This window comes from Gobio gobio (assembly GCF_949357685.1).
Source record: "Gobio gobio genome assembly, chromosome: 20".
Taxonomy (NCBI): domain Eukaryota; kingdom Metazoa; phylum Chordata; class Actinopteri; order Cypriniformes; family Gobionidae; genus Gobio; species Gobio gobio.
Genome location: NC_137113.1, coordinates 28,370,214 through 28,397,264, shown reverse-complemented (window position 1 = coordinate 28,397,264; position 27,051 = coordinate 28,370,214). Strand labels below are relative to the sequence as shown.

Here is a 27,051-nt window from a genome sequence, read left to right as displayed (position 1 = left end):
TCAGATGTATTTTGTAACACAATAACAAAAGTATTAGGGATACACTGGCAAACCAATATATTGTGCATCCCTAAAAACTACCTTTCTAATGTCTCTTTTCCTACAGTTATGCCGATATGGATGGACAAAACAGACATAGGGCTATAACAGGTTCCTTGCCCCATGCTTACGCTCTGACCCTGTTTGAGGATTTGGTTTACTGGGCTGACTGGAACACCCACACCATAGAGAGAGCCCACAAATACACTGGGGCTAACCGTGTTGTAATGGGAAACAACACACACCGCCCTAATGACATCCACGTCTATCACCCTTACAGACAGCCACGCAGTAAGACAATATATCACTAATTTCACCATTAACTATTAATAGCATGATGGTTGTTTGAATGTTTTATTAACATTTTCCTAGGTGACAATCCCTGCAATGACCATCACCTTACCTGTAGTCACCTGTGTCTGATTGGCCCGGGTGGGACAACGGCCAGATGTGAGTGTCCGGATCACTTCATTGGTCTGGCTATTGGCTTTAAGATCCAGTGTGTGGCTGACTGCTCCAGCACTCAGTTCCGTTGTGGAGACAATGAGAGGTAAGTGAATCGGTTCTCTTACAGTGATGCTTTAATGTGGATTTTTCAGCACCCTGATCTTGTGCTCTTCCTCTCTCGCTTCTCTTCTCTCTCTGCCTTTTGTCTCCAGGTGCATTCCCATATGGTGGAAGTGTGATGGTCAGTCAGACTGTGGGGACGGCTCCGATGAGCCTCAGACATGTCTTCCACGTTACTGCCCAATTGGACGGTTCCAGTGCCAGGATGGGAACTGCACCTATCCGTTTTTCCTGTGTGATGGCCACAATGATTGCCTTGATGGATCTGATGAAGATGCTGCACTCTGCAGTATGCAAAACTTATATTCTACTTTATCTTAACCATGGCTGTGTCCACATTAGCCCCTTTCACACATAAAACCCTGAAAATTTCAGCAGAATTACCAAATTGATTTTTTCCATTACATGCAAAAATGTGCTGTTCACACAAGCAACAGCGTTCTATCTTTTTACCAGTGAAATACCATTCACATAAGTACAAAAATACCGGTAATCTCTGTGAGGTCATTCATTGGAAATTACCTTTAAACGCTGCGTCATTTTCTTTTTCACATTTTCACACTGCATAAGAGAAAGTTCACACAGAACACAGTTTTGATTCATAATTGTTACTACAGTACTGCAGTTACTATATGATGTTTTATCAAGAAAGTTTGTGAGGAGCACGTTCAAATGATCTATTCAAAACCGTCATCAGCAATTACCACGTCTATTCTATCAACATGAAAGGAAGCCTATATACACTCACCTAAAGGATTATTAGGAACACATGTTCAATTTCTCATTAATGCAATTATCTAATCAACCAATCACATGGCAGTTGCTTCAATGCATTTAGGGGTGTGGTCCTGGCCAAGACAATCTCTTGAACTCCACACTGAATGTCGGAATGGGAAAGAAAGGTGATTTAAGCTATTTTGAGCGTGGCATGGTTGTTGGTGCCAGACGGGCCGGTCTGAGTATTTCTCAATCTGCTCAGTTACTGGGATTTTCACGCACAACCATTTCTAGGGTTTACAAAGAATGGTGTGAAAAGGGAAAAACATCCAGTATGTGGCAGTCCTGTGGGTGAAAATGCCTTGTTGATGCTTGATGCGAGGTCAGAGGAGAATGGGCCGACTGATTCAAGCTGATAGAAGAGCAACTTTGACTGAAATAACCACTCGTTACAACCGAGGTATGCAGCAAAGCATTTGTGAAGCCACAACACGCACAACCTTGAGGCGGATGGGCTACAACAGCAGAAGACCCCACCGGGTACCACTCATCTCCACTACAAATAGGAAAAAGAGGCTACAATTTGCACGAGCTCACCAAAATTGGACAGTTGAAGACTGGAAAAATGTTGCCTGGTCTGATGAGTCTCGATTTCTGTTGAGACATTCAGATGGTAGAGTCAGAATTTGGCGTAAACAGAATGAGAACATGGATCCATCATGTCTTGTTACCACTGTGCAGGCTGGTGGTGGTGGTGTAATGGTGTGGGGGATGTTTTCTTGGCACACTTTAGGCCCCTTAGTGCCAACTGGGCATGGTTTAAATGCCACGGCCTACCTGAGCATTGTTTCTGCCCATGTCCATCCCTTTATGAGCACCATGTCCCCATCCTCTGATGGCTACCTCCAGCAGGATAATGCACCGTCACAAAGCTCCAATCATTTCAAATTGGTTTCTTGAACATGACAATGAATTCACTGGACTAAAATGGCCCCCACAGTCACCAGATCTCAACCCAATAGAGCATCTTTGGGATGTGGTGGAACGGGAGCTTCGTGCCCTGGATGTGCATTCCACAAATCTCCATCAACTGCAAGATGCTATTTCAATTCAATTCAATTCAAATTTATTTGTATGGCGCTTTTCACAATACACATTGTTTCACAGCAGCTTTACAGAAAGTGCATTTCATAAATGTACATTGAAAAATGTTAGAAAGAGAATGTTAAAGCAAAATCTTAGAAAAAGTTAATCAATCATGTATTAATTTAGGCCATAACAACGCTGGCGTCGAGTCGTCTCATCACAGGTGTCCTATCAATATGGGCCAACATTTCTAAAGAATGCTTTCAGCACCTTGTTGAATCAATGCCACATAGAATTAAGACAGTTCTGAAGGCGAAAGGGGGTCAAACACAGTATTAGTATGGTGTTCCTAATAATCCTTTAGGTGAGTGTATATAATGTATATACACAGTCAACCCACTGACATTCCTCAACAGTTTTCAGCATTTCTCCACCACCCTGACTCCTCACTCTTGGCTTGTTCCTACCACAGCCAGGACTACGGGGGGAGTACTTTGGGTTCAGGCAAAATACAGAGCTCGGAGCCCTCTCCTCGAATACGCATACCATTTATTGTACATGACTTATTTGTGAGTGTGAACTCGTAAAAAAAGTAAACAGAAGTAACCGAGTAAAAGAGCCGCAGTGCTGATGAATGGAAAAGAAGGCAGGGTCTCGATCGCAAGACATAACGCAACGTTCGTCTAGCGCATGTTTACGTAGAAAAACTATTAAAAGCAGCTGAACTTAACTGTAAACAGCTTAATGATTGGCCCAAATCATCATAAAAGTAAGTTTTCAAGTATGATCTCTAAATGATAATTTACCAGTAATTCACTAGTAAAGACTGGATGTGTGAAAGGGGCTATATAATCGCACAAGAGCATTTTTAAGTTTACAGTTTTTCGTTGATTATTGTATCTGGGAATTGAACTGCATTCATTTTTAACAGTTACATGTTTGAAATGCCACTTGCTATTTTTTAAAAACCCTTTTTAAAAGATCCTCTTTGTAACCCAGGTGACCACCGTTGCTCTGAGAACCAGTTCCAGTGTAAAAATAAGCACTGTATCCCAATATCCTGGCACTGTGATGGCGTGCAGGACTGTGCAGATGGCAGCGATGAGGAAGCCGACAGCTGTGCAGAGAAGACCTGCAAACCTGGACAGTTTCAATGCAAAAACGGACGCTGTATACCACCAAGCTACGTGTGTGATGCACAGAATGACTGCGGAGATAACTCCGATGAGCCATATGATGAGTGCAGTGAGTGTCCCTTTGGGAAAATTGGCTTTTCTTTAACAGCTTGGTTTTAACAGACTTTTGACATTTGTCTTTTTCCTGTATCTCTTTGTAGTGGGCCCTGATCATAAGTGTGATGCAGACACTGAGTTCTCCTGCAAGACAAACTATCGTTGTATACCTCTCTGGGCTGTGTGTGACGGTGCCAATGACTGTCTAGACAACAGCGATGAGCAGGGCTGCCGTAAGTTCATTATAATGATTTAAAATAATATAAAAAAATATATGCATGAGACAGGCTCACTCAAAACAAAATCATATTCTTTTAAGACACAATACAGTTCTCTAATATAAAAACTGAGACAGTATAATGGGTAGTATAATGACCAGTCTGTACACAAGCTTGGACACACCTACTCATTTTTTATTATTAATGAAATGAATTAATTTAGGTGTGATCAAAACTAATATATAAAATAAACGTATATGTTAAATAACAACATCTTACATGTTAGAGAATATACAATTAGAAAAAAAAAAAATTGTATTTCATGTTCCGTAATCTTAAATAAATTGCAACCCTTTGTCTAGACATTAGGTGCATCCTGGGATGATTGTAAACCCGCTGCCTGGCCAAATTCCCCCCATTGGCCTTTATCAATCATGGCCTCCTAATAATATTCCCCATACTTTCAATTGGCTCTTTCACTCTCTCTCCTCTCCACTTATAGCAGGTGTGTAGTGAGCGTACTGGCACCGTTGTTCTGTGGCTGCCATCACATCATCCAAGTGGATGCTGCACACTGGTGTGGTTAAAGGGATTGTTCACCCAAAAATCATTTACTCACCCTCAAGTTGTTCCAAACCTGTATGAGTTTCTTTGTTCTGCTGAACATAAAAGAAGATATTTAGAATAATGTTTGTAACCAAGCAGATAGAGCAACCATAGCAGGGAAAAAATACTATGGTAGTCAATGGTTGCTCTATCTGCTTTGTGTGCTCTATATGATATATAAATGTGTAAATGCCTCATAATTATTACATAAGATTCTTGCATAAGATCTTAAATATTAGATTTGAAATATAAACTATACAGGCTAATATCAGAGCCTATATTCTTTTGTCAAAGTTCCTTTGTCATGATTCAACAAATAAACAATAAATATCCATTTTGATGTATTACATAAAAGGGATTATAATAAAAATTTTAACAAATGAAATAAATGAAAATGCACCCCTACAATTTGCTTCATGCAGAAGAGCTGACCTGTGACCCTCTGGGAGATTTCCGCTGTGATAACCACCGCTGTGTGCCCATTCGCTGGCGCTGTGATGGGAACAATGACTGCGGAGATGGATCTGATGAGAGAAGTTGTGGTAAGTAATGCATTGGCCATCCATTTCTTTCTATGTAGGTCACCTTAGCATGCATCTACTGAAGGTCTTTGTAGCTCACAGTTTTTGTGTGAATGTGCTCACAGAACCCAGACCTTGCTCTGAGAGTGAGTATCGCTGTGACAACCAGCAGTGCATTCCAGGATCTTGGGTTTGTGACCATGACAATGACTGTGGGGACAATTCTGACGAGCGGGACTGCGGTAAGTTGAAGTAAAACTGGCACCCTTCTTATTTTTCAACCCCTCCTCTCCAACCACATGTTATTAAAGACCACTTTTCATGATCCAAACAATTCTTGATAGATAACTTTAAGTCCATCTTAATAAAAAAAAATTCTTGTTGAATATAACCAGGGCTCTGAACCGGTTCAAGGAACGAAAACGAAAACCGGAAACGAACGAAATTTTAAGAGGAACAAAAACGAAAACGAAATCAAAATCAATTTGAATCGTTCTGAACAGAGACGTTCATTTGAAATTACCATTAACCGGTTAATAACGTTATTTTATTGTTGTCTTTAATATTTTAATTTGGCAGTGCCCAATAATGAATAGAGTAGTAGCTCCAGCATGTGATGTGACGGATCAAGCGTGAGTGAAATATCATCTATGAATCTACCGGTAACACAAGTCAGTGTAGAGCGCGCATTTACATGCCTCAAGTACATTTCTTTCCCCGCTGAGGTACTACGTTTAAATAAGCAGTACGGACTTTAAGCTCAAATAGTCTGATTTAGGCTAGTTTGTGGATTTCGTTTAAGCCTATCCAAGTAGGTTACTAGCATCTATCAAACATTTTTCCTATAGTCTTTCAGATTGCCAATACAGGACAGCTCAATGTTTTCTATATAGACGGTTGATGCTTCGTATTAAATGGTATGTTATATTGCATTAAATGATCAAGCTGTATTAGCTGACTGAATTTGATTATGGGATGCAAGGACGTGTTGCGCAGTGTTTGCTTTGAAATTACCAGCATTAAAAGAGCAATGGTTATCCAGTTTATTTAATCTTTATTCATGCACTTTTTAAAACAAGTCGTGTTGAAAAAAAAGTTATGTACAAAGAATGTTTGTGCATATAGAGGCCACTTTCCGCTCCATTAAAACAGGTCAATATTTGTCCCGCTGTTTATGCTTTGTAATTAATGCATGTATTTCTGTTGTGGTTTTAAAAATGTTATGAAATAAATATTCAAGTTTAATTATCATGCGTTATATTATTATTGAGTGAAAATAAGTCTTTATTTATACAAATTTGTTTAAAGTATAGGCTAAATTAAAATAATGCTATTAACCGTTATTTTTTCAAATCAAACCGTTTTCGGAAGGCAAGGCAAGGCAAGGCAAGTTTATTTGTATAGCACATTTCATACACAGTGGCAATTCAAAGTGCTTTACACAGAAATGAAATAAAAATATTACAGTTATAATAGGAATTTAAAGAAATAAAAAATAAAGAAAATATTGAAAGATAAAAATAAAGAGTATAATTAAAAATAAAAATAAAAACAGGGTTAAATTTAAGCATATAAATTAAAATGCAAGCAGTTCGGACAAAGCACGTACAGTGGCATAGCTCATTCAGTAAATGCACAGCTGAACAGATGTGTTTTGAGTCTGGATTTGAAAGTGGCTACTGTTGGAGCACATCTGATCTGTTCAGGAAGCTGGTTCCAGCTACGGCTGGCATAATAGCTAAAAGCAGACTCTCCTTGCTTTGAGTGAACCCTTGGTATTTCTAATTGACTTGATCCTGATGATCTGAGTGATCTGTTGGGTTTGTATTTAATCAGCATATCTGCAATGTATTGAGGTCCTAGGTCATTGAGTGATTTATATACAAGTAATAGCACTTTAAAATCGATCCTAAATGTAACTGGAAGCCAGTGTAAAGATCTGAGGACTGGTGTGATATGGTCATATTTTCTGGTTCGGCTCAGGATCCTGGCAGCAGCGTTCTGTATGAGCTGCAGCTGTCTAATGGTCTTTTTGGGAAGGCCGGTGAGAAGACCATTACAATAATCCACCCTGCTGGTGATAAAAGCATGAACGAGTTTCTCTAAGTCTTGCCTGGAAACAAAGCATCTAATTCTTGATATATTTTTGAGATGATAGTAAGCGGATTTAGTTATTGCTTTGACATGACTATTGAAACTCAGGTCTGACTCCAAAATCACACCAAGATTCCTGACTTGATTTTTTGATTTCAGGCCTTTAGCCTCAAGATATGCATTCACCTTGAGAATTTCATCTTTGTTTCCAAATGTAGTAATTTCAGTTTTGTCTTTGTTTAACTGAAGAAAGTTTTGGCACATCCAACTGTTAACTTCATCAATGCATTTACATAGAGAGTCAATGGGGCTGTAGTCATTAGGTGATAGGGCTAAGTAGATCTGGGTGTCGTCAGCATAGCTGTGGTAAGCAATTTTGTTATTTTTCATTATTTGGCTCAGTGGCAGCATGTACAGGTTGAATAGGAGTGGTGCAAGAATTGACCCTTGTGGGACTCCGCATGTCATGGATGTCCACTCAGACTTATGGTCACCTATACTCACATAATAACCTCTCCCTTCTAAGTATGACCTGAACCATTTGAGGACCATTCCAGAAAGCCCAACCCAATTTTCTAGCCTGTCAAGAAGTATTTTGTGGTCAACAGTGTCGAATGCATTGTTGGTGACAGTAATGTTTAATGAGGAACGCAAAAACGGAAACGTTAAAATATCGATTCTGCTCAGAGTGAACCGATTGATATCCGTTTTTAAGCCCTGACTATAACGTTTCACTCAGAAATACGTCACATACTAAATGCTACATATAAACAGAATATGCTTAAAATTATAAGATACATGGATTCCCCTTTACATCTGCTTTAAATTACTATGGGATTTACAAAGTCTCTTTTTCTTCATAGAGCTGCGGACCTGTCGTCCTGGGACATTCCAGTGTACATCTGGACACTGCATCCCAGAAGCTCTGAAATGTGATGGTTATGCCGACTGCCTGGACTTCTCTGATGAGTCCACCTGCCGTGAGTGTGCTGGGCTAGAAATATATGGACCTTTAAGTCTTCTTGTTCCATAGACTGGAAATGTTGAAATGGTTCTGTACTTTTTGTTTTCCCAACAGCAACTCGCTATCCTGGAGGACGCTGGTGTCCATCACACCAGTTCCAGTGTAACAACAAGCTGTGTGTGAACCAGCAATGGGTGTGTGACGGCTTCAACGACTGCGGAGACCGCTCAGATGAGCAACTCAATCTCTGCTGTAAGACTGAAATTATACTATTTTTGCAGATAATTTGAACCATTACAGTTATAATACATGTGTCTCTTTATGATACATTATCAGTCCTTAAACCTGGAAATTCATGTTGGTTTAATATAGTCATTTCAGCAGGAATATTATAACAGCATATTATTGTCAGAATTGTTTTGTTATCAGGGAACATTACATGTGAAATGCCAGCCAAGTTTCGCTGTGACAATGGCTACTGCATATATAGTGGTCTCATGTGCAACAAAAAAGATGACTGTGGGGATGGCAGTGATGAAAAGGAGGACCAATGTAAGAGATTCCCCCATATATTTTCACTTCAACTAAAGTCAAACTAATACACATAATAACTTTTCTATTTATAGAATACAAATATAATTTGCCTGTGATGGGAAAGCTGAATTTTCAGCATCATTACTCTAGTTTTCAGTGTCACATGATCTTTCAGAAATAATTGTAATATGCTGATTTGGTGCTCAAGAAACATTTATTATTTGTATTATTATTATTATTATTATTATCAATTGTTTTTATTGAGTGAGATAGTATATTAAATGATTCACTATATTGCCAAAAGTATTGGGACACCCCTCCAAATCATTGAATTCAGGTGTTCCAATCACTTCCGTGGCCACAGGTGTATAAAATCAAGCACCTAGGCACCTATTTCTGAAAGAATGGGTCGCTCTCAGGAGCTCAGAGAACTCAAGAGTGGTACTGTGATAGGTTGCCTCCTGTGCAATAAGCCCATTTGTGAAATTTCCTCACGACTAAATATTCCACGGTCAACTGTTGTGATATTATAACAAGGCGGAAGCAACTGGGAACAACAGCAACTCAGCCACGAAGTGGTAGGAGACGTAAAATCACAGAGCGGGGTCAGCACATGCTGAGGCGCACAGTGAGCAGAACTTGCTAACTTTCAATAGCTACAATAGAGTCAATAGCTACCAGTGTTGGGGAAAGTTACTTTGAAAAGTAATGCATTATAATATTGCGTTGCTCCCTTAAAAAGTAACTAATTGAGTTACTTAGTTACTTTTTAAGAAAAGTAATGCATTACGTTACTTTTGCATTACTTTTTCTGAGCTGGGCTTGATTTTGTTTTTGTTTATAACAAAAAAGTTATATTTTTGTGCAACGGTAAAGACCTCTTCATACCAAAATTGAAATAATAAGCCCCAGGCTGAGGTAAAAATGCAAAATTTGCGCATGAACAGTAGAGGGCGCAGCTCTGCTGCCTTTCTGGATAATGGTAGAATAGGACTTTACTAGTTACTTGAAAAAAGTAATATTATTACATAACTCAAGTTACTTGCAATGCGTTACCCCCAACACTGATAGCCACAGACCTCCAAACTTTGTGTGGCCTTCAGATTAGCTCAAGAACAGTGTGTAGAGCTTCATGAAATGGGTTTCCATGGTCAAGCAGCTCATCCAAGCCTTACAGCACCAAGTGCAATGCAAAGCGTCGGATGCAGTGGTGTAAAGCACTGGACTCTAGAGCAGTGGAGACGTGTTCTCTGAGTGACCAATCACGCTTCTCTGTCTGGCAATCCAATAGACGAGTCTGGGTTTGGCGGTTGCCAGGAGAACGGTACTTGCCTGACTGCATTGTGCAAAGTGTAAAGTTTGGTGGAGGGGGGATTATGGTGTGGGGTTGTTTTCCTGGGCCAACTCCAGATTAAACCATACAAATGAAGAATGGGATGTCATTAAAGTTCTTGTGCATGTAAAGGCAGACGTCCCAAAACTTTTGGCAATATAGTGTCGAATTAAGTTTATTTTTCTCACTCCACTGGCTTTTTGTCCCTTGTTTTAAGCATAACCTTTTTTTGTAAAAAAAAAAAATTCTCAACACAAGATAAAAGACAATTTGCCAATAAAGAGAAATTTTAGTAACTAGTCAACATTAGTTAATGTATTAACTAACATTAAATAACAGTTAGCAATACATTTGTTACAGTATTTATTAATGTGTGTTGACATTAGTTAATAAAAATACAACTGAACAATGTTAGTTCATGTCAACTCATAATACTATGAACAAGTACATATTTTGATTTTAATAATGTATTAGTAAATGTTGAAATTAATATTAACCAAGATTAATAGTTCTAACTATTATTATTAGCTACGATTAGTTCATGTTAACCTTTGTAGTTAACTGATGTTAACAAATGGAACCTTATTGTAAAATTTTACCACATGTTTAATAAAATAAACTATTACGTTAGGTAGTTTATTTTTGTCTCTGAAGTAAAAGTATATTTTTACTGTAAAACAAGACAAATATACTGATTAAGAAAATGATTTGTGCAGTGTGGCTATGTACTTTATTTTGTATCTAATGTATTACATGCTGTTGTTATGGTCTGTGATGATGGTAAGACTTGTGTTTTTCAATCAGGTCAGGAACCCACTCTCGCACCCTGCACGCCCAATGAGTTTAAATGCACTAATGGCCACTGTGTGGCTCTACCTTATGTGTGTGACCACAACAACAACTGTGGAGACCTTACTGATGAACTGGGCTGCAGTAAGTCAACAAACATCACCATATATGATCAGTAACTAATGGAACTTTGTAAGAACTGCGTTTCTGTCAGGTAGTTCATGATGAGTGACTCTTTTCAGATTTTGGCCATGACCGCAACTGTGATGAGAAGTTATGTCAGCACGAGTGTACAAACCTGAACGGAACTGGCTTCATCTGCTCTTGTAGACCCGGCTATGCCGTCGATCCGGATAACACCTTCCTCTGCAATGGTACACACAAAGACACATATTTAACACCTTATCACAATTGTCTTCACAGTGGAGAACATTTTTGAAGGCAGTCAATTTCGAAATGAAATCTGTGAATAGAAAGCTTCACTTGTGTATGCTGCCACACTTAATGCATCACCATATGCCTTGCTGTGCCTCATTTGACTCATGTGTCTCTTGCTCCCTGCAGATATAGACGAGTGTTTAGAGTATGGCACATGCCCGCAGGCCTGCAAGAACACTAAAGGAAGCTATGACTGTGAGTGTGCCCAGGGCTACAGGAAAGTGGGCTCAGGCAATCAGTGTGAGGCTGAAGGTAGGACAGAAATTGTGAGGAACAAGACGGGAATTTCTGAGCATGTGTAGAATCTTAAAGCTTCTCCATCTTAGGTCCTGAACCGCTGCTCCTGCTGCCGGAGAACATTCGTATCCGTCGCTACAACCTCCAGACAGAGGAGTACCATGACTTCTTGCAGGAAGAGGAGCGCATTGTGGCGCTGGACTATGACTGGGACCACAACAACACCAGACTTAGTATGTACTCAATTCTAGTGCTTCAGCCCCTTAAAAAAGACACTGGTGTGCACCATACACACCATGGTGTATTTTCTAGCCCATTTCCGCCACATATGAAAAACAATCATTCTTTGGTAATTTCATTGTCAAAAAGTAATTATTATGACATAAAAAGTCAAAATTGTGACAAAATGTCATAATTATGATATTAAAAGACATAATTATGACAAAATAATGAATTATTGTTTACCAAAGCATGATTTTTTTCTCCCCTTTGTGGCGGAAATGGGCTTACTTTATCATACTATCTTTATCTAATTTATCTAATCATATGTAATCACTTTCAGAGATACAATAATGCATTAATGTGGTATGTCCCCTCTCTTGTATGTTTCAGGTGTGGTGTATTTTACAGTAGAAGGGAGTGGTGCATTGCCTGGTGCTATTAAAAGAGCTTATCTGCCAGCTGTGGATGATCATAATAATAACATTGCTGCTGCTGTCAATTTGGACATCAAGTACATCACCAAGCCTTATGGAATTGCAGTGGACTGGGTCGGCAGGTAAAACACTCACATTACATTTTACGGTCACACTTTATATTAGGTGTTTTACAGATGTAATTACATGCAGATAATTATAATAATGTAAGTACAATATAAATACATGTACAACCCCAAATCAGAAAAAGTTAGGACAGTATGGAAAACGAAAAAAAAAAACGAAAAAAAAAAGTGATTTCTAAATTTACTTTGACTTGTATTTCATTGCAGACAATATGAACATAAAATATTTCATGTTTTGTCTGGTCAACTTCATGTCATTTGTAAATATGCATCCATTCCTGTCATTCAGACCTGCAACACATTTCAAAAAAAGTTGGGAGAGTAAAGCATTTACCACTTTGTAATGTTGCCATTCCTTTTCACAACTCTTAAAAGACGTTTAGGGACTGAAGACACCAAGTGATGAAGTGTTTCAGGTGTAATTTTGTCCCATTCTTCCTGCAAACAAGTCTTAAGGTGGGCAACAGTACGGGGTCTTCGTTGCCACACATTCTCTATTGGAGACAGGTCGGGACTGAGGCAGGCCAGTCAAGTACCCGAACCCTCTTCCTCCACAGCCAGGACTGCAGAATGTGTGCAGAATGCCTGTGTGCAGAACGTCCCTGGAAAAGATGTCTTCTTGAAGGCAGCATATTATGCTCCAAAATCTAATGTACTTTTCAGCATTAATGGTGCCTTCACAGAAGTGCAAGTTACCTTTGCCAAGGGCACCGACACAACCCCATACCATGACAGACCCTGGCTTTTGGACTTGTTGCTGGTAACAGTCTGGATGATCCTTTTCTTCTTTGGTCCGGAGCACATGGCGTCCATTCCTCCCAAAAAATACCTGAAATACGGCTTCATCTGACCACAGTACACGTTTCCACTGTATGATGGTCCATCCCAGATGCCTCCGAGCCCAGAGAAGTCGACGGCGCTTCTGGACACTGTTAACATAGGGCTTCCTTTTGGCACAGTACAGTTTTAACTGGCATTTGTGGATGTAACTACGTATTGTGGTACTTGACAAAGGTTTGCCAAAGTAGTCCTGAGCCCATGTGGTGATATCGCTTATAGATGAATGACGATTCTTGATGCAGTGCCGCCTGAGGGATCGGAGATCACGGTTGTTCAGCTTAGACTTGCACCCTTGTCCTTTACGCACTGAAATTCCTCCAGATTCCTTGAATCTTTTATTTATGTTATGCACTGTTGAATGTGAAATATCCAAATCTCTTCCTATCTTTCTTTGAGGAACATTGTTTTTAAACATTTCAATAATTTTCTCACGTATTTGTTGGCAAACTGGCGATCCTCGGCCCATCTTTGCTCCTAAAGGATTAGACCTTTCTTGGATGCTGCTTTTGTACCAAATCATAATTACAATCACCTGTTGACATCACCTGTTTCAAATCACATCATTATTTAACCATTTTACCTCATTACTAGCCCTAAATTGTTCCTGTCCCAACTTTTTTTGAAATGTGTTGCAGGTCTGAATGACAGGAAAGGATGCATATTTACAAATAACATGAAGTTGACCAGACAAAACATGAAATATTTTGTGTTCATATTTTCTGCAATGAAATACAAGTCAAAGTAAATTTAGAAATCACTTCTTTTTTCTTTTTTTTTTGCGTTTTCCATACTGTCCCAACTTTTTCTGATTTGGGGTTGTAAATACCGGTACATAATAAGTGCATTGTATCAAATGATTAATTGAACTGTTAGGACATAGTAGTTAAAGATACCTAATGGGACCCATTTTACATTATATTTGTTAAAATATGTCCCAAATAGTAACCCTGCCCTGAAGCTTGAATAATGATAACTAATAGTCTTGGCAAAAGTAGTTGATGAATCAATCTGTAACAGCTCATGAGTCTTTAAAATTCTTGTAGGAATCTGTACTGGGCCGATGCACAGCTCAAACGTCTAGAGGTGGCCATGTTGGATGGGCGTTACAGGAAGCATCTGATTAAGACTGACCTGGAAGAACCCACTTCTGTGGCCGTGAACCCTCGTTTAGGGTGAGACTTGCATCCTGTTTTCTTGTGGTCTGTTTGAAGGGACAGCTAACCCCAAAGTGAACATGTTCTGTTATCATTTACTCACCCTCATGTTATTCCAAGTCCACACATGCGTTTATAGTTCTCTGGAACATAAAATAAAAAAAGTTTTTTTGAATCTCCAATAAGAGAAAAATGAGAAAGGTAGAAAGTTAACTATTACATAAAGCACACCATTTAAAACCATGTGAACTTTGTTTTGTCATACTGTGGTGCAGCATGCTTTACTGGATTGACAATGGCAACAAGGCCCGTATCGAAGGCTCCTGGTTGGATGGTCAAGAGAGAAGGGTTCTGGTGGACAGTGCTTTGGGTTGGCCTACAGGCTTGTCCATCGACTTCACAAACAGTGACCGAATCTATTGGTCAGATACAAAGGAGAGTCGCATTGAGTCCATCCTGCCAGATGGACAGAACAGACAAATTTCAGTTTTCATTGGTAAGGGATCGATTAATTCAATAATCAATTGTCCCTAGTAGAAACTGCTATATATTAATAAACTCCTTATGAAATACAAGTGCACTTAATTGTCTTGAATGTGTCCTTTTAGTATACCTCAAATCTTAAAAGTACATTTAAAAAAACTGTACTTGCAGATATTATTATTAAAAGATGATAGGCCACTTGAAAGAGTAAAGTTTGATAACACTTTATTTTACAGTGTGCTTGTTACATATGTTACATGTACTTACCATAGTAATAACAGTAATTTATGCATAATTCCATGCAACAACCAAACCCTAATCATATGTACATGTAGTTACTTGATATTTCTCAGTACTTAAATATATAATTACACTGTAACAAAGACACCTTAAAATTAAGTTTAACCTAAAGTTCCATGACTGTTTCTTAACATGCATAAGTACACTTTTAAAAAGAGCACTTTGTAATAATGTCAAATTAAAAGTACATAAATGATTGGTTTTTTTCATGCTTTACACTTATTTTGATGTATTCACTAACATACTAAAGCACATAATTAAGTACTTTCACACTGTAGTCGATTTTACATTTTAAGTGAATATATTTTAAATATAATAAATTGCACCTTCATCACTACAAATGTGTAATTACAAATATATTTAAATAAATTACATATAAGTTACATTTAAGTACATTTTAGTTTACCATAAATGCCTGTCAGTACATTCAGCAAAACACTTTAACCATTTAGTCAAGACAATAGAAGTAATTATGAACTTACATATAAAGATATACTTGTTTGAGTGGGAAAAAACACTATGAAGTTGCATTTAATATCAAATCAAACTATATTTTAATTGAATTGCAATGAACATATTTTTGAGTATATTATTTACGTAATAAGTACTCTTTTTAAAACTATACTTATTTTTCACAAGGGACATTCATATCTCCTACCACCTTTCTTTCCTCTCAGATGTAAGAAACCCATTCAGTGTGAATGTGTTTGAGGACCATGTGTACTGGAGCACGCAAGAGAAGGGTGAAGTGTTCCGACAGGACAAGTTTGGCAAAGGCACCAAAACCAGACTCCTGATAGCGGGACCTTGGCTCACCCAGATCAACGTATACCAGCAGCAGAAATACAACTCTATAACCCGTGAGTAACCTCAGTAAAGTGAGATTTGCATGATGATCTATATATAATCCAGTCTGTGTTTAAACTTTAGCTAACTTTTATTGTGCTGATAATATATTTTATGATGGTAGTTAGGATTTTGTTGGTAGCTGCTCGAAGTGATTTTATAGATATAGAGAGGGTTGGATGTGTGTAAACTATCTCTCCTCCACAGTGAAGAACCCTTGTAAGGGCACATGCAGTCACCTGTGTCTGCTGAGGCCGGGAGGCTACACCTGCGCCTGCCCAGAGGGCACCAGCTTCTTTCCTGGTAGCAGTACCGAATGTGACGCAGGTGCCTTTTATACTCGTTATCTCTGTCTTTATAGTCATCTTAGTGACCATAAACAAACACTGTGTTGAAACCAACACTGCTGACGTCAATCTTTGGTTTCCAGTAATAATAAAGTATAGAAGAGGGCACTTCACATCCTTACACTAAGAAAATGTGACTGAGGCACATTCTAATGTTCAACTCTAAATATGTTATCCCTTCACGTCTGATTGTTTTTTTTATTTGTGTGATTTGTTAGGGGTTGAGCCTGAACCAACCATGCCCCCTCCATGCCAGTGCAAGAACGGTGGAACCTGTTATTTTGATGACAATAAGGCGCTCTGCATGTAAGCTTATGTTCTGATTATGATTATTTTTTTATAATTAAAAAGCAGGAATGAATAAACTTATGGATGGGGTAATGCTGACTGGTAATTCACCTCTACAGTTGCCCCTCTGAATGGAAAGGAGATTTATGTGAGACCAGTGTTTATGATGTGGTTACAACCTCAGGTAAAATTTATGGCAGTACATGATATCAGTATTGAAGTTATCATGCAGCTACATTTCAAGCTGTCCTCTTATGCAAACAAACCACATGGACCACAAAAAAACCCATGACCCACATCCTTCCTGTCTCTCTCTGTCCATCTACAGTTGGTATTGCTCTCGGAGTTACAGCTCTTGTGGCTCTTTTCCTGGGTTGCTTGATATATTCTGCAAAAAAGAAGGAGAAAATCATGAACACGCTGCATAACATTAATCTGCCTATCAGTGTATCCAACTTCAGTAGGCCCAGCTTCTGGTGAGCATGAAAAAATTAATGCAGATATTACATATTTAAAGTGCCCCTATTATGCTTTTTCGAATATTACCTTCAATGAAATGTGTAATATAGCTGTTTGTGAGTGTAAAAGGTCTGCAAAGTTTTAAAGATCAATGTGCACAACAGATAACGTTATTGTCTCCTAAAAGAAAGAATAGATTCTTAACTGCCGAAACGAGCTGTCAGCAATTCCAGTCTCACTTCCTGTTACAAACCTACGTAACTATGTTAAAATTTGCATAATGCCAGCCTATAGTTTTCATTGGCTGTCTGTGAACAACGTCTACTTTGACCTACTCTTCAAACACTGTAGTTGTACCCGAGGCCCTGAAGAGTTTGGTTTGTGTTGTTGACATGTCGAGAAGACACAGTTCACTTTGCATGCACTTCCAAATGATGAGGACTCATGCTGGAACTGATACAGTATGGAAAAAGCAATGGCATTGTCACTGTTTATGTCACTGTGTATCAAGCGCTGAGGAAGCCTCCAGAGCTGAAATTCAGTTCCCTTCATGCGCTGTAAGCAGTAGACCATTCAGAACAGACTGGGCCGTCTGACCAATCAGAGCAGAGTAGTCTCACGCAAAGGAGGGTTTAGAGAGACTGAATCTTCGAACAAACCCTTTTCAGACTTTTTCAGAACCCTCTTTGAGACATTAGGTGATGTGCAGTGTATATTATGAGAGTTTTTTTTTTTTTTTTTACCTTGGATGCATGCAAATTAGGAACCTTTAAAATGTGATGATAGGGGCACTTTAATACAGTTAAATAAAGTTACAGTATTTAACACATTAAACCTTTGGTTTGGTTTTACTTCACGTAATTAGGGGTGGTAACTCTGAACGTTTTAACAACCCACCGGAATCTGAGAATGACAGCAATTACTTTCCTAAAGAGGTTAGTACTCGCCATATATTTGAAACATATCCAAAGCATGTATAGTTTATTATATGCATATATATATATATAAACTGTTAAAACAGTTACTTTAAATCATACTTTTCTGTACTAATTTCAGAATATTGCTGATTATGCTGTATTTTTATCAAATAAATGCAGCCTTGGCGAATATAGGAAACTTCTTTCAAAAACATAAAATCCTGAAACTTTTGAACGGCAGTGTATTATTAGATTTAAACGTATTATATATTGTGGTTGAAACATTTAAAAAAAATATTGAGATGTTTATCATTGAAATATTTAGAATGGAAATATTTTGACAAATAAAAAGATTAATGCTAGTTTGAAGATCTAAGTTTGTTTGCCTTGTTAATATCTCCACTTTTCCCCTCTTCAATACCAGGAATCTAGCACGTCAGTAGAAGTGGAGGGAACAGGAAAGAGTTTTGAAAACCCAGCATACAGTGATGACACACAGGGCTCTCCTGCTGCCCCTAACACTGTAGCCACTGCAGTCATGAATGGGCCTGCCAAAGTATGACCTCTTCTGGCTAAAATAGTTTACTGCATGTTATCTGTATTTAGAGCAGGGTTCCTCAGGGCTTGTGCTGGAGGGCCAATGCCCTGCAGAGTTTAGCTTCGACCCTGATCAAACACATAAGCAAGCTAATCAAGGTCTTCAGGATCACTAGAAAATCACAGGTAGGTGAGTTTGATCTACGGTGGCCGAGATAGCTCAGCACAATGCATCTGAAGAAAATACATGCAAATATAAAAAAACACCAGTAAATTAAGAAAACATCAGTTTGACAACACGTGCTGCAAATACTCACAACACACCCAAATACTGAAACACACTGCAAATACTCACAACGCAACCAAATACTGAAACACACTGCAGATACTCACAACGCAACCAAATACTGAAACACACTGCAGATACTCACAACGCAACCAAATACTGAAACACTGCAGATACTCACAACTCAACCAAATACTGAAACACACTGCAAATACTCAACGCAACCAAATACTGAAACACACTGCAGATACTCACAACGCAACCAAATACAGAAACACACTGCAAATACTCAATGCAACCAAATACAGAAACACAATGCAAATACTCACAACGCAACCAAATACTGAAACACACTGCAAATACTCAATGCAACCAAATACTGAAACACGCTGCAAATACTCACAACGCAACCAAATACATAAACATTCTGCAAATACTCACAACGCAACCAAATACAGAAACGTGCTGCAAATACTCAACGCAACCAAATACAGAAACACACTGCAAATACTCACAACGCAACCAAATACAGAAACATGCTGCAAATACTCAATGCAACCAAATACAGAAACACTGTAAATACTCAACGCAACCAAATACTGAAACACGCTGCAAATACTCACAACGCAACCAAATACTGAAACACTCTGCAAATACTCACAACGCAACCAAATACTGAAACACACTGCAGATACTCACAACGCAACCAAATACTGAAACACGCTGCAAATACTCACAACACACCCAAATACTGAAACACACTGCAGATACTCACAACGCAACCAAATACTGAAACACACTGCAAATACTCACAACGCAACCAAATACAGAAACACACTGCAAATACTCACAACGCAACCAAATACTGAAACACGCTGCAAATACTCAACGCAACCAAATACTGAAACACACTGCAGATACTCACAACGCAACCAAATACAGAAACACACTGCAAATACTCAATGCAACCAAATACAGAAACACACTGCAAATACTCACAACGCAACCAAATACTGAAACACACTGCAAATACTCAATGCAACCAAATACTGAAACACACTGCAAATACTCACAACGCAACCAAATACAGAAACACGCTGCAAATACTCAATGCAACCAAATACAGAAACACACTGCAAATACTCAACGCAACCAAATACTGAAACACACTGCAAATACTCACAACGCAACCAAATACTGAAACACACTGCAAATACTCAATGCAACCAAATACTGAAACATGCTGCAAATACTCAATGCAACCAAATACAGAAACACACTGCAAATACTCAATGCAACCAAATACTGAAACACACTGCAAATACTCAATGCAACCAAATACTGAAACACGCTGCAAATACTCAACGCAACCAAATACAGAAACACACTGCAAATACTCAATGCAACCAAATACTGAAACACACTGCAAATACTCACAACGCAACCAAATACTGAAACACGCTGCAAATACTCAATGCAACCAAATACAGAAACACACTGCAAATACTCAATGCAACCAAATACAGAAACACACTGCAAATACTCAACGCAACCAAATACTGAAACACACTGCAAATACTCACAACCCAACCAAATACAGAAACACACTGCAAATACTCACAACGCAACCAAATACAGAAACACGCTGCAAATACTCAATGCAACCAAATACAGAAACACACTGCAAATACTCAACGCAACCAAATACTGAAACACACTGCAAATACTCACAACACACCCAAATACTGAAACACACTGCAAATACTCACAATGCAACCAAATACTGAAACACACTGCAAATACTCAATGCAACCAAATACTGAAACACGCTGCAAATACTCAATGCAACCAAATACAGAAACACACTGCAAATACTCAACACAACCAAATACAGAAACACACTGCAAATACTCAACGCAACCAAATACTGAAACACACTGCAAATACTCACAACCCAACCAAATACAGAAACGTGCTGCAAATACTTACAACGCAACCAAATACAGAAACGTGCTGCAAATACTCAACGCAACCAAATACTGAAACACGCTGCAAATACTCACAACGCAACCAAATACAGAAACACACTGCAAATACTCACAACGCAACCAAATACAGAATCACACTGCAAATACTCACAACGCAACCAAATACAGAAACACACTACAAATAGCACAAAGTTCAATGTGCTGCAACTGAAGAAAACACATGCAAATAGAAAAAAACACCAGCAAATTCAGTTTCATGGGGAACCAAACAAGTTACGAACCTGGTTGGGGCCGCTTATTGTTCAATGTTTATTCATCAGTGGTTTTGTTGATGACCAGAAAGGTGAGTTTTTTTTGTTTATTTTAACATCCTGATAGTATGTGGGTTGTGAGTATTTGCACCACATTTCTGTCTGCATGTGTTGTGAGTATTTGCAGCACGTGTTGTCAAACTGATGAATATGTTTGCTTAATTTGCTGGTGTTTGTTCTATTTGCATGTGTTCTCTTCAGTTGAAGCACGTTGAGCTCGCTCGGCCACTCTATTGATCAGAGTTTGAACTCTGCAGGGCAGTAGCCCTCTGGGACTGGATTTGAGGAACCCTGATTTAGAGGAATCAATTCACAAATAATGAAAATTCATCACTTACTCACCCATATTTTGTTTTTGTTTTTTTGTGGTAGATAAAATGAGCTATCCCCTTTTAACTATCCTCTTTTCACCCAGACATTTGGGTGAACTATCCCTCAAATGTTGACTGAAATTGTGAATTGAATCATTTAGAAGCTTTTTGGGCTCATTGTTCTTTTTAAATTCGCTGAGTTTCAGGAGAGTGTTGAAAACCCACTCTATGCTGCTGAGAAGAGCGTTGTGACCCAACCAATTGATACTGCAACCCCTGTCAAAGCAGATGCCACACCAGTCAACACTGAGCCTGATAAGGTTAGCCATGGCCACAGTAACCACATGATGCATGAAAATCATCTCACTTTGTTTGGTTGTGTGATTGACTCAGACCTTTGAGAATCCAGCTCATCAGTCAGATAAAGACCATAAGCTCCTGCACTCATTTAGCTTGAGTAAACCCTACCACCCTAGTTGGAAAACTAGATTTGCTGAAGGAAATAGCAGCTTTCACAAGGCAGCAAATACAGTAAATTAAGGTTGTAACGGTACACGAAAATGGCCAATTGGCATGTACCTCAGTTTCAAAGTCATACTTCCGTTCAGCAGGGATGAAAACAAAACATAAAGTTTCTTCTATTTTTTTTTTCAGAGTAAACAAACTATGACTGTCTTAAGATAAAAAAGTCTGTTGGTACCGTGTCTAATGGCTGCAATACACGCTTTGCACTGCAGTGTAGGGTTTTGTTGTAAATGGTGGAAGAAATGTTTAGTCCTTCCATTTTTGGATGCAATACATTTTAGAAAAAAGCATATTTTATTCCGAATTATTGTGCTTAGTCTGTTTAATACACGTGTTTGCCGGTGCTTGTTCAGTGAAGTCTGTGAAGTTTAACAGAGACTTGCTTACTGTCAGGATGAGCCATTATGCTAAATGGAAATGCTTGAATTTCAAACAATTAAGATATAATGTAAAAAGGTCTCGAATGTATTAAAGAGCACACACATCTGAAAAGAGGACAATTCGCTTTAAACTCTCAGCTTATGAGTTAGTTTAAAGCACTTAATATAAAGCATGTATTATAGGACAGAGTTTAGGATTGTGTATTTTTTTCTGCAGCAGCTAACCCTTTGTCCTTTTCAGTCAATATAAACAATATAACATATTGGTATGAATATGTGTGCCGTTACACCCCAAAAATAAATTATTTAAGTTTTAGGAAAGATTTGGTTTCAGGCTTGTAAAGGGGGCAAATTCTTGGAGTTTAAAATAAACCCTATATCAATATAGTGCTGCCGTGCAAACACTGTAGCAAAAAAACAAACAAACAAACAAACACCTACACACCAGGAGTTCTTCTGAAGATGTGACAGTAAGGAAGATATAGAGTATGTGGGAGAGGAGGACACAGAGGAGTTAGAGAAACCTCAAAACAGCACAAACCCACAGGCGACCTTCATACCTCACAGCATGCTAGCGCAGATAGATCTGTGTTTTGGTCGAAACTGTTATTTCAGACAGTTTTCAGTCTGTCATTAAGCTGTGTCTTTATTTCTTGTTCCTCCTTCACACAGGCTGATCATTCACAGCTAAAGAGCGAGGATATGCATGATATGTTCGACAACCCCTTGTATATGGTAAGATAAATGTAAAGAGAGCTAAAGATTGAATGTGTTCATGAGGGAATGTGTACGGGTTGGGGATAATACTATGACTTGGTGTAATATAGTTCTGGCTCAGTGATGGAGGCACACAGCCCTGTTGACATCCTCTCTCTCCTTATGCTGCTAAAAGCAGGAAGATGAATGCTGTAATACAGTGAAAGCTATAACAGTGAAGGAGGGGCTCATTTTAACAGCTTGTCAAGGCCCTTCGGGGAAAAAGAATTTCCCTCACTGGTGAAGACGGCAAATAAAGGAAGAGAAAGACCTTGAAAGTCTCCTTTTTGAAATGACTGAGTGATTGAGAGAGGCATTCTTCTATTTTGTGCTCAGGCACACTGTAGGCAAGGAAACTGATCTTTCCTGAATAGAGCACAATAAGACATATTGCATTTAACATTCTGAAATTATATATTTATAGTTGAAATATTGTATATATAATATAAATATTGTATATTAGAATAGCACTTTCAACAGACCAATGGCCATCCAAAGCGCTTTACACATTGCCTCACATTCACTCATTCACACACTGACGGTGGTGTAAGCCATGCAAGGCTCATCCAGCTCATCAGGAGCAGCTGGGGTTAGGGGTCTTGCTCATGGACACCTCGACACTTGGTCAGGTGGAACCGGGGATTGAACCACCAACCTTCCAGTTTGTAGACAATCTACATGAACCACTGAGCCACTGCCGCCCTCCTTTACATGCACATGAACTTTAATGACATCCCATTCTTAGGGCGTTTTCACACCTGAAAGTCCGCACCAAGATCCGAACCGAAGTTCATGTTTTGATACTTTTTATATATTCGGTTAGTTTTGGTTTGGTTTCACATTGCAATCATGTGAGCGGACTAAAGAACTTTACATGACACACTTGCGTCCACTCGTCATCATCATAGTTGGGCTGCATCTGGACATTGATTGGTTTGTAAACGGATGTGCGTCTGACGTCAGTGTCTTTGACAAGAATGAATGAACGGACGCATATCGTTGCCACTATTGAACAGTGCGCATTGCTTGACTATTTTTTATTCGTTAAGTTTAAAAGTGGACATTTCAAGCTTTATATTCACATATTTCTCATGTTTGTGAGGCAGTAGCTGCTGAGTTTCGGTTTATTTGAGACGCTCCAGTTCATGTGTAAAGCATGTGATCGCTCCCGCGATTATTGTCTGCTATAGACTATTTGCTTCTTATTTATTAAATCCAGGCAATTATCTGATTAAACGTTGATTAAAATTAAGATACAATTTATACAAAACGAAATTTCCATTAAAGAAATGCTTTCTAAGCAAAATCATACAAAATTTTGTTCAAAATTATTTCTGACTTTCTGTCTTCTGACATATTGCGCATATTTTCACTTTTCATAATCAATGTAGCCTAGATTGAATTTAAAAATAACATTATAATATTTAAACATAAACAGGAACTTCCTGTAAATGGTCTGAAAGTCCGAACCATACAGAAAATGCTTTCACACTAGAAACAAACCGAACCTTTGTTCAGTTTGATCCGGACCGAGACTGCCTCTTTCCGTTGGACCAAATTTCGTCTGTTTGGTCCGGACCGTGGTACGGGGGAGGTTTCACACCTGCAATTTTGATTTGGACCAAACTGAAAAGTCCGAAAATCCGGACCAAACAAGGTAGGTGTGAAAACACCCTTAATCTGTAGGGTTTAATATGGAGTTGGTCCACCCTTTGTAGCTATAATAGCTTTAACTCTTCTGGCTTTCCACAAGGTTTAGGAGTGTGTTTAAGTAAATTTTTGACCATTCTACTAGAAGTGCATTTGTGAGGTCAGCTCTAATTCATCCCAAAGGTGTTCTATCGGGTTGAGGTCAGGACTCTGTGCAGACACCAAACTCGCTCATCCATGTCTTTATGGACCTTGCTTTGTCCACTGGTGTGCAGTCATGTTGGAACAGGAAGGAGCCATGCCCAAACTGTTCCCACAAAGTTGGAAGCATGAAATTGTCCAAAATGTCGTGGTATGCAGAAGCATCAAGAGTTCCTTTCACTGGAACTAAGGGGCCAAGCCCAACCCCTGAAAAACCACCCCACACTATAATCCCCCCTCCACCAAACCTTACACTTGGCACAATGCCGTCAGGCGAGTACCGTTCACCTGGCAACCGCCAAACCCAGACTCGTCTATCGGATTGCCAGAGAGAGAAGCGTGATTGGTCACTCCAGAGAACACGTCTCCACTGCTCTAGAGTCCTGTGGTGGCGCACTTTACCCCACTACATCCAACGCTTTGCATTGCACTTGGTGATGTAAGACTTGGATGCAGCTACTCGGCCATGGAAACCCATTCCATGAAGCTCTACACACTGTTCTTGAGCTCATCTGAAGTCCACACAAAGTTTGGAGGTCTGTAGCTATTGACTCTGCAGAAAGTTGCTGATTTCTGCGCACTGTGCCCCTCAGCATGTGCTGACCCCGCTCTGTGATTTTTACGTGGCCTACCACTTTGTGGCTGAGTTGCTTTTGTTCATAATTGCTTCCACTTTGTTATAATATCACAAAAGTTGACCGTGGAATATTTAGTTGTGAGGACATTTCACGAATGGACTTATTGCACAGGAGGCAACCTATCACAGTACCACTCTTGAATTCACTGAGCTCCTGAGAGCGACTCATTCTTTCCCAAATCTTTGTAGAAGCAGCTTGATTTTATACACCTGTGGCCATGGAAGTGCTTGGAACACCTGAATTCAATGATTTGGAGGGGTGTCCCAATACTTTTGGCAATATAGTGTATATATAATTTTTTGTAATTAATATATATTTTATATTTATACCATATACTAAAAATATGGTGATACATACATATATCAGCATGATATTATTTTAATAGAATATATATTTTGCATATGGTATAACTATATAATACATTAATTACTAAAACAATGAAATAATACATTCATTATTATGTTATATTATGTTATCTAAATATGATACTTTTGGGTCCGCTTTCAGAGCATTCTCATATTTTGTGGTATTTAAATGTCAATATACTGCACCGTTTAGCAAGTAAGGCATGAACTGTCATTATCTCATCTTAAAATGAGCTCAAAATACTTAATTTGAAATAGATTAATGAAAGGTCCTGACCTGCCTCTCAGATGCTTAAAATATGGCTGTGGCACAGATCTAGCTCTGATTTGCTCCGTCGAGGCCTGCGAGGAGATTGATTTCTGTAAATGCAGATTCATTCTCTTTATGCTCAGTTCCCGCTCACTTATCATTCCCTTCATCTACCGTGCCATGATTTGCCCACCTCAGCAGAAACGAAAGGCACCTAATGGTTTGGTAGATAATGATGTATAGCGATTCAAGTAAAAATTTAAATGGTCCTGTGCTACCTCTTCTAAATATGCAGGAAACATTTACCAACATTTTCTACATTTGAGGAAAGGCGCCTTATACACATTTTTTTTTGTGTTTTGCCAGGATGCAACAAACACACACAGCCAGGGAGAATCTACAATCTGAAGACAATTTGAGGCAGCTAAGAAATTATGCTGCGGTGCACAATCCATCTACTCACATGTAATTTAGGTCTGCATTTACAGAGAGTCGCAATGACGTTTTGGATGACAAACATGCTGTAAACTGTGAATAGTTTTGTTGATTGTTCTTTTAAGTATATTTTTATAGATACTACATATGTCTGTAGATTTGTGCTGTGATTCTCTTTGACTGTTGAGATACTAACTCTTTGAATGGTTTCATGTAGTTTTCATTATGAGTATATGATCAATTGCTATACTGTTTGGTCTCACTTTAATAAAATGTAATTATGTCTTGCAAAAGGTCTATATTTTTTGATTATTCCTGATTATTTGTAAAACAAAAAAATCTAATTGTGCCTGGCAATCACATAGTACTTTAAAAGTTTGGTGTTGGTAATGTATTTGGAAGTCTCTTATTCTCACCAAGGCATTTATTTGATCAAAAATACATTAAAAAAGGTCTAATGTTGTGAAATATTTGAATATAACTTAAAATGTCATTTATTCTTGTGATAGAAAGATTAGTGTCACATAATACATTCAGAAAATCATTCTAATATGCTGATTTGGTGCTCAAGAAAAATAGTTGTACTTCTTAATACTTTTTGTTTAAAAAGGGATGCATTTTGTTCAGG

At 38.6% G+C, this 27,051-nt stretch overlaps 1 protein-coding gene across 1 annotated transcript in view; it reads left to right on the top strand.

The window, feature by feature from the left end:
- lrp2b (low density lipoprotein receptor-related protein 2b) overlaps nt 1–26,206 on the top strand; it is a gene marked incomplete at both ends in the record, with an annotated part of 71,441 nt that extends 45,235 nt beyond the window's left edge. Inside the window, 27 exons of the mRNA XM_079846311.1 lie at nt 107–330; nt 412–589; nt 699–895; nt 3,409–3,654; nt 3,746–3,874; nt 4,888–5,007; nt 5,112–5,228; nt 7,944–8,060; nt 8,159–8,296; nt 8,474–8,596; nt 10,716–10,844; nt 10,943–11,074; nt 11,265–11,390; nt 11,465–11,608; nt 11,988–12,153; nt 14,040–14,168; nt 14,426–14,646; nt 15,611–15,793; nt 15,987–16,106; nt 16,345–16,432; nt 16,534–16,598; nt 16,743–16,890; nt 17,739–17,808; nt 18,215–18,346; nt 21,430–21,543; nt 22,801–22,863; nt 26,132–26,206. Coding sequence (XP_079702437.1) covers nt 107–330; nt 412–589; nt 699–895; nt 3,409–3,654; nt 3,746–3,874; nt 4,888–5,007; nt 5,112–5,228; nt 7,944–8,060; nt 8,159–8,296; nt 8,474–8,596; nt 10,716–10,844; nt 10,943–11,074; nt 11,265–11,390; nt 11,465–11,608; nt 11,988–12,153; nt 14,040–14,168; nt 14,426–14,646; nt 15,611–15,793; nt 15,987–16,106; nt 16,345–16,432; nt 16,534–16,598; nt 16,743–16,890; nt 17,739–17,808; nt 18,215–18,346; nt 21,430–21,543; nt 22,801–22,863; nt 26,132–26,206 — 3,694 coding nt within the window. The remainder of the gene's footprint in view (nt 1–106; nt 331–411; nt 590–698; nt 896–3,408; nt 3,655–3,745; nt 3,875–4,887; nt 5,008–5,111; nt 5,229–7,943; nt 8,061–8,158; nt 8,297–8,473; nt 8,597–10,715; nt 10,845–10,942; nt 11,075–11,264; nt 11,391–11,464; nt 11,609–11,987; nt 12,154–14,039; nt 14,169–14,425; nt 14,647–15,610; nt 15,794–15,986; nt 16,107–16,344; nt 16,433–16,533; nt 16,599–16,742; nt 16,891–17,738; nt 17,809–18,214; nt 18,347–21,429; nt 21,544–22,800; nt 22,864–26,131) is intronic.
- Between the last annotated feature and the right edge of the window lie 845 nt (nt 26,207–27,051).